The sequence below is a fragment of the Peromyscus maniculatus genome, chromosome 8, assembly GCF_049852395.1.
Source record: "Peromyscus maniculatus bairdii isolate BWxNUB_F1_BW_parent chromosome 8, HU_Pman_BW_mat_3.1, whole genome shotgun sequence".
Taxonomy (NCBI): Eukaryota; Metazoa; Chordata; class Mammalia; order Rodentia; family Cricetidae; genus Peromyscus; species Peromyscus maniculatus.
In genome coordinates this window covers 35,907,388-35,924,045 of record NC_134859.1, presented here as the reverse complement: position 1 = coordinate 35,924,045, position 16,658 = coordinate 35,907,388, and the positions used below count along the sequence as shown (strand labels likewise).

Genomic DNA, 16,658 nt, shown 5'->3' with positions numbered 1-16,658 from the left:
TCACTGATGAAGTGGAGGCAGGGGGATCATGCTAATTCCACATGCTAGTTCCAGCTGGGCTACATGGCCACCTCTGTAATCTTTTTCCTTTCTTTTCCTTTCCTCTCCTTTTTCTTTTCCTTTCCTTTCTTTTTTTGTTTTTTGAGATAGTGTTTCTCTATGTAAGAGTCCTGGCTGTCCTGGAACTCACTCTGTAGACCAGGCTGGCCTTGAACTCAGAGACTGGCCTGCCTCTGTCTCCTGTGTGCCGTGGCAGCCAGCACCTTAGTCCACTGAGCTCTCTAGGTGTTTTGCTGCATGTCTGTTTGTATGCCGTGTGCACAGCTGGTGCTGGAGGAGGGCAGGAGAGGAAGTCATATCCTGTGGAACTGGGTACAGACGGTGGTTGGTGCTGGGAATTGACTGAGGTCCTCTGGAAGAACAATCAGGGCTCTGTTTGTTTGTCTGATTGTTTGTTTGTTTGTTTGTGTGAGACAAGGTCTCACTGGGTAGCTCTTGTGGCCTGGAACTCACCAAGATCCACCTGCCTTTGCCTCCGAGTGCTGGGATTAAAGGTGTGTGCCACCACCACCGCCACCGCCACCACCGCCGCCACCACCACCACCAGCACAGCTAAACCATTTCTCCAGCCAGTCCTATCCTACCCCCGCCAGCAGTTTTGTGTTTTTAATTAATTAATGTTTGGGTTTTCGAGGCAGGGTTTCTCTGTATAGCTTTCGATATTCTGGAACTTGATTTGTAGACCAGGCTGGCCGTGAACTCATAGAGATCCGCCTGCCTCTGCCTCCCCAGTGCTCAGATCAAAGGCGTGCGCCACCACACCCAGCCTCTATTTTTATTTTTGTGGGTGCTGGGATGGAGCTCAGGTCCTCCTGCTTGAACAAGCACTTGACTGACTGAACCGTCTCCCCCGGCCCAGACACAGACGTTTATAATGAGCCACATACTCGACAGGGCTAGGGATTTATCAACTGATACAGCAACAGCCTAGCATGCAAGAAGCCTTGGGTCAGAGTCGCTACCAAAAGCAACCAAAGGTAACACATTGGATTCCATTCACAGAAGAGTCAATGAGATAAAAGAATTAAAAGATGCAGAGAAACTCACCAAGAAGCAATATATATTTCTGTTAGAAATATTACTGACAATAATTATAAGAGGTAGAAGCCAGACATGGTGACACATACCTTTAATTTCAGCACTAGGGGCTTGGGGCAGAGGCTGGCAAATCTCCTTGAGTTCCAGGCCAGCCAAGGGTTCAGAGTAAGACCCTGTCTCTAAATAAATAAATAAAATTCTAGGAGTAGGCTCATTAGAGCCTAGGCTGGGGATACAGCTCAGTGCTGGAACACATGCCCAACATGTGTAAGGCCCTAGGTTCAATCTCCAGTACATTTAAAAATTGCCATTTTATAGATAAGAAACTTGGGGTTAAGTAGAAAATAAATTATCCAAGAGTACACAACTTTTTTTAAGATTTAAGCTCTTTCTGAAGAGCAGGCTGGCGTGGAACCTGCTGTAACCCTCCAGTCTCAGCCTCCTGAGTGCTAGGACACAGGTGTGCTCTCCCACACCTGACCTAAGATTACGTGGTTTCAGGGGAGTGAGTCACTGGATGTATTTCATAATTTCAAAGCTCACTTTCTTAAGCACAGGCTTACATAAAGGAGCTCTCTCCAAACAAGTGCATTCACACCAACAGGGGCAAACAGGGGAGCCACAAAGAGCAAAGCGGAGTTACCTAGGAACTGCAGCACACTGCTGAACCCACTGTAAATCCAGTCAAATATGAAGGACATGTCCAGATCTTACCGGTCTGAAAAACAAGGTTTAGATTTAGCAGTCAGCATCGCCAATGTACACAACACACTGACAGATGTTAAACAAGCCTGAGTGACCCGCCAACACCACTCAAGTGTTAGGAACTGTAATACAGGGCTGGGGGAGGCTCAGGACAGACGGGCACTGCCGCCCGGCCTGATACCCTCACTTCAGTTCCTGGGACCCTCATGGCAGGGAGAGAATCAACCCCACAAGTTGCCCTCTGACCTCTACACACACATTGTGGTGCACATGAACTTGTGCTTGTGTGCTCACACATAAACACCAACAGGCCGTTATCCTGACTGACATCTGTGCTGATGCATAAATCTCAAAATGCCATTAAACTATCGGGCCTCTACAGACCATTCTTTGTCCATGGAAGGCACAAAAATGAATTACAACAACCAGGACTAGGGAAAAAATAAAAGCCAGGTATAGTCGCCAACAACTCAGCACTCAGAACCGAGGCAGGAGGATCACTGCAAGTTTGAGGCTAGACTGGTCTATATAGCAGTTCTAGGCCAGCCACAGCTATATGGTGAGACCTTGTCTCTCTAGGAAATAAATTAGGTGGCAGTAGAAACTGGCATAAAACCTTTCCAAAACTAAGTTAGAGCCAAGCATGGTGGCATACACTTGTAATGCTAGCCACATTGGGAAGCTGAGGCAGGAGGATGGTGAACTCAAGGCCAGCTTAGACTATCGGGTGAACTGTAAGACTCTGTCTCAAAAACGAAAAAATTGGGGGGCTGGAGAGATGACTCAGTGGTTCAGAGCACTTCCTGCTTTCCTGAGACCCCGAGTTCAATCCCCAGCACTCATGTCTGGTGGCTCACGATTGCCTGTGACTCTAGCCAACTCCAGGATTTCCAAAGCTCTCTTCTGCCTCTGAGGGCACTGGAACACTTGTTATACACACATATACACACACACTAAAATCCTTAAAAAATTTAAAAGACAAATTTTAGAGACTATCTGTGTTCCGTGTATGTAGATGTGAGCTACTTATCAAATATTCGTTGTTCGAGTTGGGGGCTGGGGAGAAGAAACAGAAGAGAGAGAAGACGATGACAAGTTTCCATGCCTGGCATCTGAGAAGGTAAGAAGCAGGAGGGTCAAGAGTTTAAGGACATCCTTGGCTGCATAGCTAGTTCAAGGCCAGCCTAGGCTACATTGAACTATTTCAACAACAACAAATAGTAGTAACAATTAGTAAGACCAAATGTGGTGGCACAAGCCTTTAATTCCAGCATTCTATACAGACAGTGGCAGGCAGATCTCTGAGTTTGAGGCCAGCCTGGTCTATTTTCTGAGTTTTATAATAATAATTGGTAAGAGTTTCCAAGTTGGACTTGGTGGTTCAAGTCTTTAACTCCAGTTACTGAGGAGGTTGAGAAAGGGTGATCACCAAGTTCAAGTTTTGCCTGGGCTACACCATAGGTTCAAGACCAAGAGCTTGGCATAAATCAAAAGCCTGGGGTCAGATGTGACCGCACTTAGATTGTAGAGGCAGGAGGAAACAGTTCAAGGCCAGACTCAGCTAGATAGCCTGGGCTTTCGGAGACCATCTCAAAAGAACAAAAACAAATAAATAAGCCCACCCCCTTCTCTCGTGCATCCCCCCACCCCTGCAAAGAGTAAAAATAAAAAAGCTCAGTGTATGGGCTGGTGAGATGGCTTGACGGATAAAGACACTTGCTGCCAGGCCTGATGGTCTGAGTTCAGTCCCTGGGGAACCACCCTGCAAACTGTCTTCTGACCTCCACAAGGACACCATGGTATGTGTGTGCCCCTCCCCAATAAATAAAATGTAAGTTTTAAAAAAAAAAAGGCTTAGTGTGGAGAGCTTGTCTAACTTGTCAGGCCCCAGGTTCAGCCCCCACTAACACACAAAGAGAGAGAGAACCCCCTGTGAAGCAGAACCTCGCTTTCTCTCTGGTTTTTGAGATAGGGTCTCATGTAGCTTAGGCTGGCTTCTGTGTAGCCAAGGAGGGCCTTAAGTTTCCAGTCGTCCAGTTTCCAGCTCCCAGTGCTAAGAACACTGCATGTACCTCCACACCTAGCTCCTTTTCTCATGGCTATCGGTTCTAGGGGATAAACTTGGGTATGTTATCTTTCTGAATTTTTCAACATTTAATTATTACCACACGTTAAACAAATCTTTTGAGTCACAGTAGAAAACAGAGTACAATTCAGCGTTTACTTGAGAGAGCTTGGCAAACTAATGGGGTAAAGGGAAAAACAAGTCAGAAAGTTTCTTGAAAGAAGATCATAGCCACAGAAATGTACTTTCACGGGTCAACAAAGTTCACTCTCTAGATGTGAACAAATAACTCTGGCCTGAAACTTGGGCCAAGTCCAACCCCTGGGAAGGCTATGGTATCTTTGTCATTCTTTAGACATGTCCTGCCTGCTTTAATCAGGTCTGCAGTAGGCTGTCAAACTTGACAGGAATGACTCCAGAGGGTCAGGTCAGCAGCTAAGCGACCCTGTACCCACAGCCCTTAGAGTGAGAAAAGGGAGCGAAGCCACCTGCAGCTTGTATGAGCCCGGCACGTTTCCCCGAGACACTCTAAGTCCTGCCAATGGACTCTCCCTCTTCTTCTCACCCTTTCTTAAACTAGTTGGAGATGGGTAGCCGGTGGGTGTCAAACCAGGGTCTTAAGAGTGCTGGCCAAGCTCTCACCCACTGAGCTTCATCCTTAACCCTCTAATTTCTTTAATGTGGGTCCACTAAATTCCTCAAGCCGGCAAACAACTCATAATCCTCTTGCCTCAGCCTCCTGAATATTGGGAATTTTTGAGATATACCTCCACACCTAACTCAAATTCTGTTTTTATAGCCCACGAATCCCAGTTTGAGATCAAATATTCAACAACTATGAGTGTGTCAGTAACACAAGAATGAGAAATTTGAGCAGATGCTTACACATGAATTCTAGCACTTGGCTGGGATGAGGCAGGATTTTGAGTTCAAGGACAATCTGGGCTGCACATCCAGTTCCAGGCCAGCCTGGACTACATAGTGAGACCCTGCTCAAAAATTTCCCTTCCCCCAAAAGTTACTTCTCCTGCTACCATTATGCCTGGGCGACACAGAAACTGAAATGTGTAGGGGCTGAAGGTGTGGGCAATGATATGCCTAGACTCTGGGTTCAGTCTCCAAAAGAGAATTTAGAAACACACTGGAACTTAGAGAGTGTGTGAAAAGTTTCTTTCCAAAACAACAGAGTATGTTGTTGTTTTAATTCATAGTTTCTGAGTTTACACTAGGTCCAAGGACCTGAGCCAAACACTGCTAAGAATACAAAGAGGGATGATTCATGCGGCTCTTCCCCTCAGGAAGGCTGTGGAGTGATAAACTAGCCATAGGAATCAATTTAACCAAAACTGCTAGAGCCCTATAGTACACAGCGGGCTGTGAGGGCTTCCCTGTAATCCCAGCACTACCGCTGAAGAGGGCTGGGGAGAGGGAGCAGCAGCTAAGAGCACTGCTGCTCTTGCAGAGGACCTGGGATCAGTTCCCAACACTCACAGGGCAGCTCACAACACCCAGGCAGTTCTAGGGCATGACACCTTATTCTGATCTCTGAGGGCACCAGGCACATATGTGATACACATACATACATGCAGGCAAAACACTCATACACCTAAGATGTAAGAGTGTGCTTACTAGTCTTCCAGAAGACCCAAGTTTGGTTTATAGTGCCTACATCAGGTGGCTCACAACCTCATGTAACTCCAGCGCTAGGGCATCTGACGCCCTCTTCTGGACTCCAAGGGCAACTGCACCTATGTTCATGAATCGCTCTTGTGCGCGCTCTCTCTCTCTCTCTCTCTCTCTCTCTCTCTCTCTCTCTCTCTCTCTCTCTCTCTCTCTCTCTCTCACACACACACACACACACACACACACACACACACAAATCTTAAAACAGGGTGATAGCACATGCCTTTAATCCCAGCATTCAGAAGGCAGAGGCAGGCAGATCTCTGGGTTCCAGGTCAGCCTGGGCTACACAGAGAAACCCTGTCTCGAAACAAAACAACAACAAAATTCTGGCTTTGGTGTAACCCTAGGACTTGGGAGGTGGAGCAGGATGAGGATGACCAGAAAGTCAAGATCACCTGCAATTTCATAGCAAGTTTTCAGAAACAAGATGAGATCCATCAATGGATGCTAACTAGTAAGTCAGATACTAGACAGGCATCACACTTCTTGCTCCCCACCTACAATAAAGACGAAGAGCGGTGCTGAGTCACTCATTCAGTTATGTTTATTTTGACTGCAGGTGGGATGGGTATTGAGACACAGGGTCTTGTTACATGTTCTAGGCTAGCCCCAAACTTTCAAATCTTGTTTCTGCCTCCTGAATGAATGTTGGGATCATAAGCACAGGCCACCTCAACTCTCTACAGTCATTCAGGAAAAAAAAAAAAAAAAAAAACAAGGAAAGCAAACAAAACAGCTACCATTCATTGAATCTCTAGGAATATTATGGTCTAGCTCAGTGGTTCTCAACCTTCCTAAAGCTGTGGTGACCCCAACCACAAGATTATTTTCATTGTTACTTCATAACTGTAACTTTGTTACTGTTATGAATTGTTATTAAACCTTTTTGGAGACAGAGGTTTGCCAAAGGGGTCTTTACCCACAGGTTGAAAACCACTGGTCTAGAGGTTAAGACCAGGAACTCTGAAGCCAGAACCTGCCCACTTCCTGTCCACCTTAGGCAACCGACTGTACCTTCCTCCCCTGTAAAATGAGGTACCAGCAGCTACCTGAGCTGGTGCTGTGAGGATGGAGTGAGTTAGTGGCCCAAATGCAGCCTGGAGCGAAGCCCTCAGCCACGCCCCGCGGGTCTCACTTCTTCTATGGCACAGCCTACAGAGGTCGGCAATGACCTGTTTATGCGTCTCTAGCTCACTATTAAATACCCCCAAATCCTTCAGGTATACCGGTGTTCCTGTTTTATAGGAGAGACTGGCTGTGTTGACTAAAAACTTCAACTATCAGTGATTAGTGCAGCTAAGCTTCAAATCCATACCTTTCTGACGTCCACACCCATACCTTACCCTCTTCTCACACTAGGCTCTAAAGCTTTATATCAAGTCTGGGTATGGTGGTGCACACCTGCCGTCCCAATACTGGGGTGGGGGGCATGGCAGGAGGAATCTGAACTCGAGGCCAGCTTGGGCTACTTACCCAGTTCCAGGCCATCATCTGGTATATAGAGATTTCCTATCTCAAACACACACACACACACACAAAGAGCCAGGCCTAGGGTACAAGCCTGTGTTCCTAGTCACTTGAGAGGCTGAGGCGGAGGATCAAGTTCAGGGTCCGACTGCGCTACTTGGTGTGTAGTTAAGACCAGCTCGGGAAATTTAGTGGGACCAGTCTCAGACCAGCAAAAGGAGAGCTCTGGGTATAGCTTAGTGGTAGAGAGCTTCACTAGCATTTGGGAGGGTCCTAAGTATAGTTCCCAGTAAAACTAAATAAATAAAATAGATACCAAGTTGAAATCATTACCCTTTATCCCTGCGGTGCTTAGGATCAAAGCCAGGCCTCTGACGGGCTAGGCCAGCACTCCACCGCGAGCCACATCAGGCTGTTGATCTTTCGTTTCAGATGTTTGACTCCTCCCTCTCCTCACCTCTCACACTCAGTTGAGCCACAATCCTCTCCACAGCTGACCACATAGACTCCGGTCCCCACAGAAGCCTCCTGATAAGAAATTTGTGTTGCTTAGCACAGTGATGGACACCTGTCGTCTCCAAATAAAAAAGTCTGTCCCCACCCACTACACGCTGCCTCCAGAGTAGCTCTGTCAAATGCCATCTTGGAAGTGACTCGCTGCACAGCCAGGGTGGCCACTGGGGACAGTCTCAGCTTTCACCTGCCACTTCAGTATAACGATTCAGGTGACAAATTATCTGTCCATTCTATACACCCTACATGATGGATGAAGAGTTCCACAAGTTTCTGAGCTGAGAAATAATTCAATCAAACCCCTGGTCTACTATTCCAGAATTTTCTCTTCTTATCTCTTAGTTACCTTTCCAAACTTAACACATATTACTTCTCTTCTTGTGGCTTTCCCTGGGTCAAAAGACTGGTGAGCCACACTTGGCCATCAGATGTCCCTCTACTATCTCCACTTAAAGTCCTCCTGCCTCTGATACCCACCAAAACGCTATGAACACGTCATGCTTGACATGATCTTTTAGGGACAAACGGGGGTGGGGGGGTGGGGTGGACTATGGAATGAGGGAAGGCCAGGAGAGCCAGAAGAGTCAGTAGCAAAAATGAAAGAAGTTGGTGACATCACATGCAGCTGTAGGGAAGCATTAGCTGCCTTCAGTTACCCAGAGACAAATTTTGACTGCCCGAGAGCTGTGTTGAAGGAGGACCCATGGCCAGGACTTAAAGCAGAGGAGATCCTATTTCTGATTCATAAGCTATGACTTTGAATGAGTTACAAGTTTCTTCTGAAATACCTGCTGGCATGTAGTAAAGATCAGGTGCACAAAAAAGCCAGGAAGAAGGCTCAACAGGTAAAAGAGGCAGCCATACAAGCCTCACAATTCAAGTGTGATCCCCCAAACCCATGTAAAAAGCTAGATGCAGTGGCACACATCTGTAATCACAGTACTCCTGTGGTAAGATGGGAGACAGAGACAGGAAAGTTACTAGAAGTCTGGGGGGAGGGGGCAGCTAGCCTGGAGTGGAGTCCAGAGCACAGCTGTAGAAACAAGAGAGACCCTGTTCAACAAGGTGGACAGTGAGACCTGACTCTCCAAATGTATTCTCCGACATCCATGCAAACCATGCCTGTCTGTGCATGCACACACCACACAAAATGTACAAAGTTAAGCTGGCTGCTATTATTATTAAGACATGAATGAAAAACAGAGGCTAACAGTGAGGAGATCCTTTTCCTCTTTCCAAAAGTTCTAACTGTGGGCTAGAGTTGGCTCAATGGTTAAGAGCATGTACTGCTCTTGCAGAGGACCTAGATTCAATTCCCAGCACCTACCTGGTGGCTTACAGTCATCTGTAACCCCAGTCGCAGGGGATCTGATGCCCTCTTCTTACATCTATCTATAGGCATGTGGTGCACATAACATAAATGCAGGCAAACACATAAAATAATAAACCTAAAAGTTAAAAAGTAAAATAGATTTTTTTTAAGTTTGTAATAGATGTGGTAGTACATGTCTATAATCCCAGCACTGAGGAGTCTGAGGCAGGAGGCCCTAGCCAGCCTGAGCTAGACCGCAGAAGTCTAAATATATAAATAAATTTAAAGTGGAATCAAAGAAATAAGATTTTCTTCTCCAGGAAAGGTGAGGCTTGGGTATTATGGTAACTGAAAGGAAAAAACTTCTGGAAGATCTGGGTGTGGTGTTGGTCCCAGCATTAGGGAGGCAGAGGCAGGTGGATCTCTGTGTTCAAGGCCAACCTGGTCTACAGAGTGAGTCCAGGACAGAGAGCTACATAGTAGAGAAAAAGAGGGGAGAAATTAACCAAGAGAAGGAGCAAAGGCTAACATGGAGCTTAACTGGGAGCGCCCTTCCTCTGTGAGTGGAAGGGGGCCCCAGGAAATCTGTGGAGCTGGCAGGACTCTGACTCCAGACATGAGGAGGGTAGGGCCTGGTGGCCTATGCTGTAATCCCAGATTTTAGGAAGCTGAGTCAGAAGACTGACTTTAGGCCAGCCTGGGCTACATGAATAGTGAAACCCTGTCTCAGAACAGTGGTGGGTCAAGCTGAGGCCGTTCTGAGACACACACAGGTTCTGCGGTCAAGCTGAACGACTGCTCAAAGGATGGGATGCAGCTCGATGGCAGCACACTCGCCAAGAACACGAGAGGACCATGATCGGAGCCCTGACGCTGAGTTTACTTATTTCTTCATTTTGTTTTTTGAGACAGTTTTCTCTTGGGTAGCTCTGGCTGGCTGTCTTGGAACTTGCTCTGTAGACCAGGCTGGCCTTGAACTCATAATCCACCTGCCTCTGCCTCCAGAGAGCTGGGATCAAAGGCCTGCGCCACCACACCCAGCCAGCACTCAGTTTAAGAAAAAACTGTTGGAGATCTAACATTCACAGCACTGCCAATCAGCGCTGATTTTTTTTTTTTTTTACCCTCAACACCCCCACCTTACACCCCAGCCTCAGTGATGCTGGGCTTTAAAAATTCAAACTTCCAGCATGAAAAGGGACAATGGGAGAGGGTCCTGGGCCTGACCCTGATGCTAAGGGGAGAAAAGAAGAACACGAGGAACGGCACTTGGAGGGCGCCATGGGCAGCACGGGGGTGAAGCCGCCCCTCAGTCCAGGCTGAGCAGACAACAGAGAAGAGAGGTGAGTGGTGACCAAAGGCTCCCACAGAACAGAACCAACGCAGCAGAGGACGTCTGGGAACCGAAGATAAGTCTGGTATAGCAAACCAGGGAGAGGGGTGAAGTGGACCAGGGTGTGTGGTAATAGGGAAGAGCGAAGTTCAGAGAAGTTCAGGTCTGGGTGGTGGCGGCTCCAAGGTCTGACACCAGCTTGGAAAGATAAAGAGACATTGGGGTGAAAGGTACAGGAAGCCAGGCTAGAAGGTGCACTGTCCACAGTGACAGGTTGTAGAGTCATCTAAAAGAGTAGAGGGCGCTGATACACATGGGAGTGCAAAGTCTTCGATGGGAGAGCACAGGACATGGTGGAGGGTGGAACAGGGTAAGCCTGGAAGGGAAAGATTTGTTTGCATGAGGGTGGTACCAACCTGCTACTATAAAATCTATCCTCAGAGAAATTATCTAATTACACAGAAAAAACTCTACTTGAGAAAATAGATACTCTATTCCCATAAAACCACAACTTATAAAACCCTCAAAACAAGCCAGGAATTACTAAAACAGAATTAGCTATTTGTTTTTGTTTCTTCAAATAGAAGTAAAAATAAAAACACCCAACTAAGAATAAAGTCACTCAGCTGCAAACAGACACCTGAGCCCTGAGAACGGGTTACACAACTCAGGCACACATCATAGGGACATGTGAAGAGCAAAGGTCGCTGACAAGGAAGCATGGCACTTTGTCAGCAGGTTTATTTATTACATGAACACCAAACAGGAAAGGGCTCTGCAGATTAAAAGGCAATCTACTCAGGTAACATGAAAATCAGCGCAATGACCAGAACTCAGGTTACAAATCACTGCTTAAAACTCCGTCCCATTGAACGTCCAGGGCTAACTCTCTGTGTGAAATGTCGTCTACCACAGGCAGAGCTGGAGAGCAAGCAGATTAGTGCTGTCAGGAGGGGGAGGGGAGCCAGGGCGACCGCTAATGGGGGTTGGGTTCTTTCAGAGGTGAGGAAAAATGTTCTGGAATTAGTGGTGAAGGTTGTGTAAGACTGTGACTATATTGAGAACACTCTGAACACTGCTAAAGTTAATATTACTGTATGTCAAGTCTAGTTCAACAAAGCTGTTACTCAAAATAAAAGCAAATTTTAAAACTTCATATGAACATTTTGTTTATGACTCATTTATGAGGAAACAGAATCCTTATGCTTGAGTTTTTGTTTTCTTTTTCCTTAGGACAAGTTATCATGTAGCTTAGGCTGGCTCCTCCTTCATCTCCCAAGTGCTGGGGTTATAAGCATCCATGCCCAATTTAATATTATTAACTTTTAATATAAAAAAGATTGATAGCATTCTCATTTTAAAATCTATTGACTTATTTTTTTTAAAGATTTATTTATTTATTATGTATACAGTACTCTGCCCGCATGTATGCCTGCAGGCCAGAAGAGGCACCAGATCTCATTACAGATGGTTGTGAGCCACCATGTGGTTGCTGGGAATTGAACTCAGGACCTCTGAAAGAGCAGCCTGTGCTCTTAACCTCTGAGCCATCTCTCCAGACCAAAATCTATTGACTTATTAGTGTGTGTGTGTGTGTGTGTGTGTGTGTGTGTGTGTGTACATGTGTGTGGGGAGGGGCAGGGGTTGTGTACCATGGCACCTATGTGGAGGTCAGGGGACAACTTTAGGGGCCCTGGGGCTTGAACTCAGGTTGCTAGACTTGTCAGCAAGCACTTTTACCTGAGGGGCCGAGCGCCAGCCCTCCTTTCACATGACATATGAACGCACTCTCACTGGCTGCCATCAGGAAAGTACTAGGATAGTGTCCTGCAAACACAAGTACAGAAATTCCACTGCAAACCAACCAGTGTGGCACACACCTGCTCACAACTCTCGGCTAAGGCAGAGGATTCCTGGTTTGAGATCAGCATGGACTACATCATGATTCTTTTTATATTTTTATTGAGACAGAGTCTTATTGAGTAGCTCTGGTTGGCCTAGAACTTACTACGTAGACCAGGCTGGCTTTGAACTCACAAAGATCTGCCTGCTTCTGCCTCCACAGTACTGGGGTTAAATGTGTGTGTCAGCGCTTGGATACATAGGGATGAGAGGAGGGGATGGTGTGTTTTCCTGTAATTTATAACTCCAGCATTTGTGACTTGACAGGAACATCTTAGTGAGTTAAAGCCAGCTTGGACTAATGAGATTCTGTCTCCAACAGATGACACTGGTGACCAAAACCAGTACAACAAACAGGAGCAAGGTACAATGACAAACAACTATGAAAATGTCCAAATGGGGGATGGAGAGACAGCTCAGTGGTGAAGACCTCTTGTTCTTGCTGCTCCAGGCTCAGTTCCCAGCATCTACATGGTGGCTCACAACATCTATAACTCCAATTTCAGGAAATCTGATGCCCTCTTCTGGTCCACAGACTTCAGGCATGCACATAGTACATATGCATACATGCAGGCAAATCACCCATACACATAAAATGAAGCTTTAAAAAGGTCACAATAAAACCCATTATTTTAGGCCGGGCAGTGGTGGTGGTGGTGCATGCCTTAATCCCAGCACTCGGGAGGCAGAAGGAGGAGGATCTCTGTGATTTGAGGCCAGCCTGGTCTATAGAGTGAGTTCCAGGACAGGTTCCAAAGCTACACCGAGAAACCCTGTCTGAAAAACCAAAAAGAAAAACAACAACTATAACATTATTTTGCATGGTAACTTTAAAAAACTAATTAAAAAAAAAAAAAAAAAACAGTAGAGAAGGGCCAGCAAGATGGCGGAGTGAGTAAGCAGCTGCTGACAGACACGTAGACCAGAGTTTGATCCCTAGGACCCACAGAGTCAAAGGAGAGAACTAACCTCACAGGTTGTACTCTGATCTCCATAGGCACAACATGGCACACAGAAGCCCTACCCCAACACACCAGACGGATGGAATGCTATCTGTAATCTGATTCACCACTAGAAATACAAAGGCCAGGCTGGAGCTGGAGCTCAGTAGAGTGCTTGCCTCGATTACATGGTTCGATCCTGACAGCATATACACCAGGCATGGGATAGCACTTGGGAGGGAGACAGGAGACCCAAAGTTCAAGGCCATCCCCACTTACATATCAAGTTCAAGGCCAGCTTGTGATACCAGGTAAAACCATGCTGGACTCTGGTTTTTGTTGTTTGTTTTGTTTCAAGACAGGGTCTTACTATGTAGCTGGCCTGGAATTTTCTATGTAGCCCAGGCTGGCCTGCAACCCACAGAGATCAGCCTGCTTTGCCTTTGATTAAAGGAGTGCAGGACCACACCTGGCTTGACTATGTTTTGTATATTAAATGTTTCAAAACAGTTCGGCTCCACACATTTCCATCCTAAAAACAGCCTATTGGACAATAACGTATCTCTTACCCCAGTCCCTAATACAAAGCAATTATGTGAACGAAACCTTTTAATTCATATAGTTTTTTAAAAGTCTACAATTGCTTGCTCTGGACAAAAAAGTGACACCCAATCGAAAGAAGGTTAAAATCACAAGAAATATGGCTTTAAGAGTGAAAAAAAGAGAGGTGGGAAAACCCTCTGTCAAAAGGCTAATAGAAAAAGGAAAGAAGGGAGCGGGAGGGGAGAGAGAGGAAAGAGAACCTTGGGAGGCTGATGGGGAGGCTCTGGAAGAGGCCAGCCTGTGAGACACCAAAAAGAGTGTTGTGAAACTGAGGACTGAACTTGGACTAGCCACGGTGGACTAAGAAAATTCAAACTGGTCTATGTGATAACAAACTGCATCCTCAAAACACCAACAGAGGGCTGGCAAGGTGGCCAGGAGGTAAAGGAGCTTGTCACCAAGCCTGAGGACCTGAGTCTGACTTCAGAACCCACATGGCGGAAGGCAAGAGCCAGCTCCCACAAACTGGCCTCTGACCTCTACCCATAATTCCTGGTGTGACCTTTAACACAGACACATTCATAATAATAATTATATATAATAACATATTTTAAAACAATAATCAAAGCTGCTCTAAAAACTACATAACAATGGAGAAACTTTCTGACACTGATTTAACTATTATTTCCTTCATCATATTTTGCAAAAAAGTAATTTAAATGAGTTTCGGCCAACTGTGTACTTAAGAGAGGGGAGTGGAGACGTGGTGAATCACTGCTGTAGCACTCGAGTTAGTAAGCTTCGAATGAGGTGGCAGTGATTTCCATTTCTGATCGACTACTCCTGCGTGTCAAGTCATGCTTGCATTTCTACTCGAGCACAACAGTCCAAGGCAAGGAAGGTCAAAACACTTCATTTTAAACTGCAAATTTTCAAAATCACAATACTTTCCTAGCATTTTGACAGTGAGGCCACTTTCCTTTTTCTATAAACGCACAAATGCCCAGGGAGCATCTTAACATTTGGGGAAACAACTTTGACTTCTTGAGATAGGCTCTTAGGTATGGTGGCCAGGCAGTCTTGGCTCAAATGATGCGCCTGCCCTCTTGAGTAGGTGGAATTACAGGGTCAGGGTGGCCTGCCTACGTTCATAAAAATCTTAAAGGTCAACATATTCTGGCCACAAACACAAATCTACTGAAAGGTGCAGTGGTAGCCACACGTTTCTCTGCTTTACTGAAAGAACTCAAGACGGGCAAATTGCAGTGCCTCCCTTATTGGCCATCTGTAAAACAACCGAGGGAGCTGTCTTCCTTAGACTACAGGGTTACACGGGGGGTACCTTCCTCTCTCATTTCAGTGCAACCACTTTGACCAACATTTTAACAAGAGACACAGACCTTCAAGGTATGAATGATACCCACTCATGTATGTCCAAGTTCACGACAGTAGGTTCGATTTTCTTCACCCCAACACCTTAAACTCCTGACGACTTTAGTTCCTTCAGCTAACAAAGCCAGACTAGGATGTTTCAAAAACCAATTTTTATCTTGTCGGGACATCGTGATTCCCACCCCCCCCATTAGTATCTTTTCCCTCCACTCAACTAGGCTTGAACTGTGGCAAAACGAGAACTACTAAAAGTGAGGAGGCTCCGTTGGTCCCCACACTAATTGGGACAACACAGAGCGTCCCCAGCCTCTCCTGCTGTCAATGACCTCTGCTTCCTGCTTCGCCTTACCCAGTGGGGAAACTGAGGTCCAGGGGAAGGAAAGAGGCTCGCGCGCCGTCCTGCCACTCTTTCCTGAAATAACTGCGTGTGACAACCACTGTCCTACCCCGAGGGCCACCAGAGCGGTGCCCGCGGGCACGGACCGGACTTGTAGTCGATCGCACCGCAGTGGAGGAAAAACAACAACAAAAAACCCAGGCTCCCCATTCGCGAAGGGCCAGGGATCAGAGCTCTGGGCGCGTGGACAGCCTAAGCAATGCGCCTTCCGGAGGGCCACAGCTGCCGCCCCAACTCCTCCCCGACGAGGGCACTGCCACTCACCTGCCGCTCCAGAGAACGCGACTCCCCGCTCCGCGTCCGCACTGCACGCTCCGAGCCGGCTCTGCAAAGCGGTATGGCTGCCGCGGCCCCAGCTCTCCGCAGCTCCTTCCGGGTCGGCGGGCGCCTTGGCAGTGACAGTCCGCGGGACTCCAGCGCCGCTCGCCCTCAGTTCCGCCTCCTGGCGGTCCCGCCACCAATCCCTGTGGGCCAGCTCCGGGCCACTGCACACCCCCACCCCAAGAGGCATGTGAGAAAATCGTCTTTGGCATTCGTTTTTTTTTTTTTCTCCTTTTCCCTCTTGGTACTAGGGGCTGCAGTCGACCACCAAGCAGCATCCGCCACTCTTTTATTTATTTTTATTTTCAGACAGGATCTCACAAAAGTTGCTCAGGCAGGCTGTGAATTTATCATCCTCTTGCCCTTGCTTCTTGAGAAAGTGGGATTATAACCCTGCAGCACCAGGTCCAATCTGGCATCTGTTACCTAGGAATACATCCTTTGAGTGACCCCTTGGGCTTACACTAGGGTATGTTTTACTTCCTGCAACTCTTTGGGAAGCTCTCACCCCTGCTCTTGGATGTGTCTTGCTTTTCCTCTGAGCACCCATCTTTCTCTTAACCCTCATGCTTAAACCTCTATTAAAATGTCTTTATTAACCTCCACCCAGATACATCTTTTAGGGGGCTGGCTAGAAATATGACTCAATGGTAGAGAGCCCAGCTGGCTTACAAAATGCCCTGAGTTCAGTCTCAAATATCGTACAAAAAAAAAAAAAAAAAAAAATGAGGGTCCTATCTGTTTTGTTTGAGACTGGTCTCTCTACATAGCCTTGGCTATCTTGGAACTCACTATGTAGCCCAAGCTGGCCTCAAATTTACAGAGAACCGCCTGCTTCTACCTCCTGAGTGCTGGGATTAAAGGCGTGCCCACCATTCTTGTGTCCTGTCTTTATATGTGTCAGGCTGCTGCACGCATGTGCAGGCTCCAAGTCAACTGTCAGAAACTGTCCTGGGTTGCTCTTCTACTCTATTCTTTGAAGC

General features: G+C 46.7%; 1 protein-coding gene across 4 annotated transcripts in view; it reads right to left on the bottom strand.

Moving 5' to 3' along the window:
* Positions 1-15,880, bottom strand: part of Sar1b (secretion associated Ras related GTPase 1B) — a 28,972-nt gene extending 13,092 nt beyond the window's left edge. Inside the window, exons 1-3 of one of the 4 annotated variants that reach the window (XM_076578316.1) lie at positions 15,619-15,785; positions 7,355-7,549; positions 1,742-1,816 (exon numbers count right to left, since the gene is read on the bottom strand). In XM_076578316.1, the coding sequence (XP_076434431.1) occupies positions 1,742-1,799 (58 nt within the window). In that variant the 5' untranslated portion in view covers positions 1,800-1,816; positions 7,355-7,549; positions 15,619-15,785. Of the gene's footprint in view, positions 1-1,741; positions 1,817-7,354; positions 7,550-15,618 lie in introns of all 4 variants that reach the window. The other 3 variants (XM_042283965.2, XM_006991337.4, XM_076578315.1) reach the window with 3 other exon arrangements.
* Between the last annotated feature and the right edge of the window lie 778 nt (positions 15,881-16,658).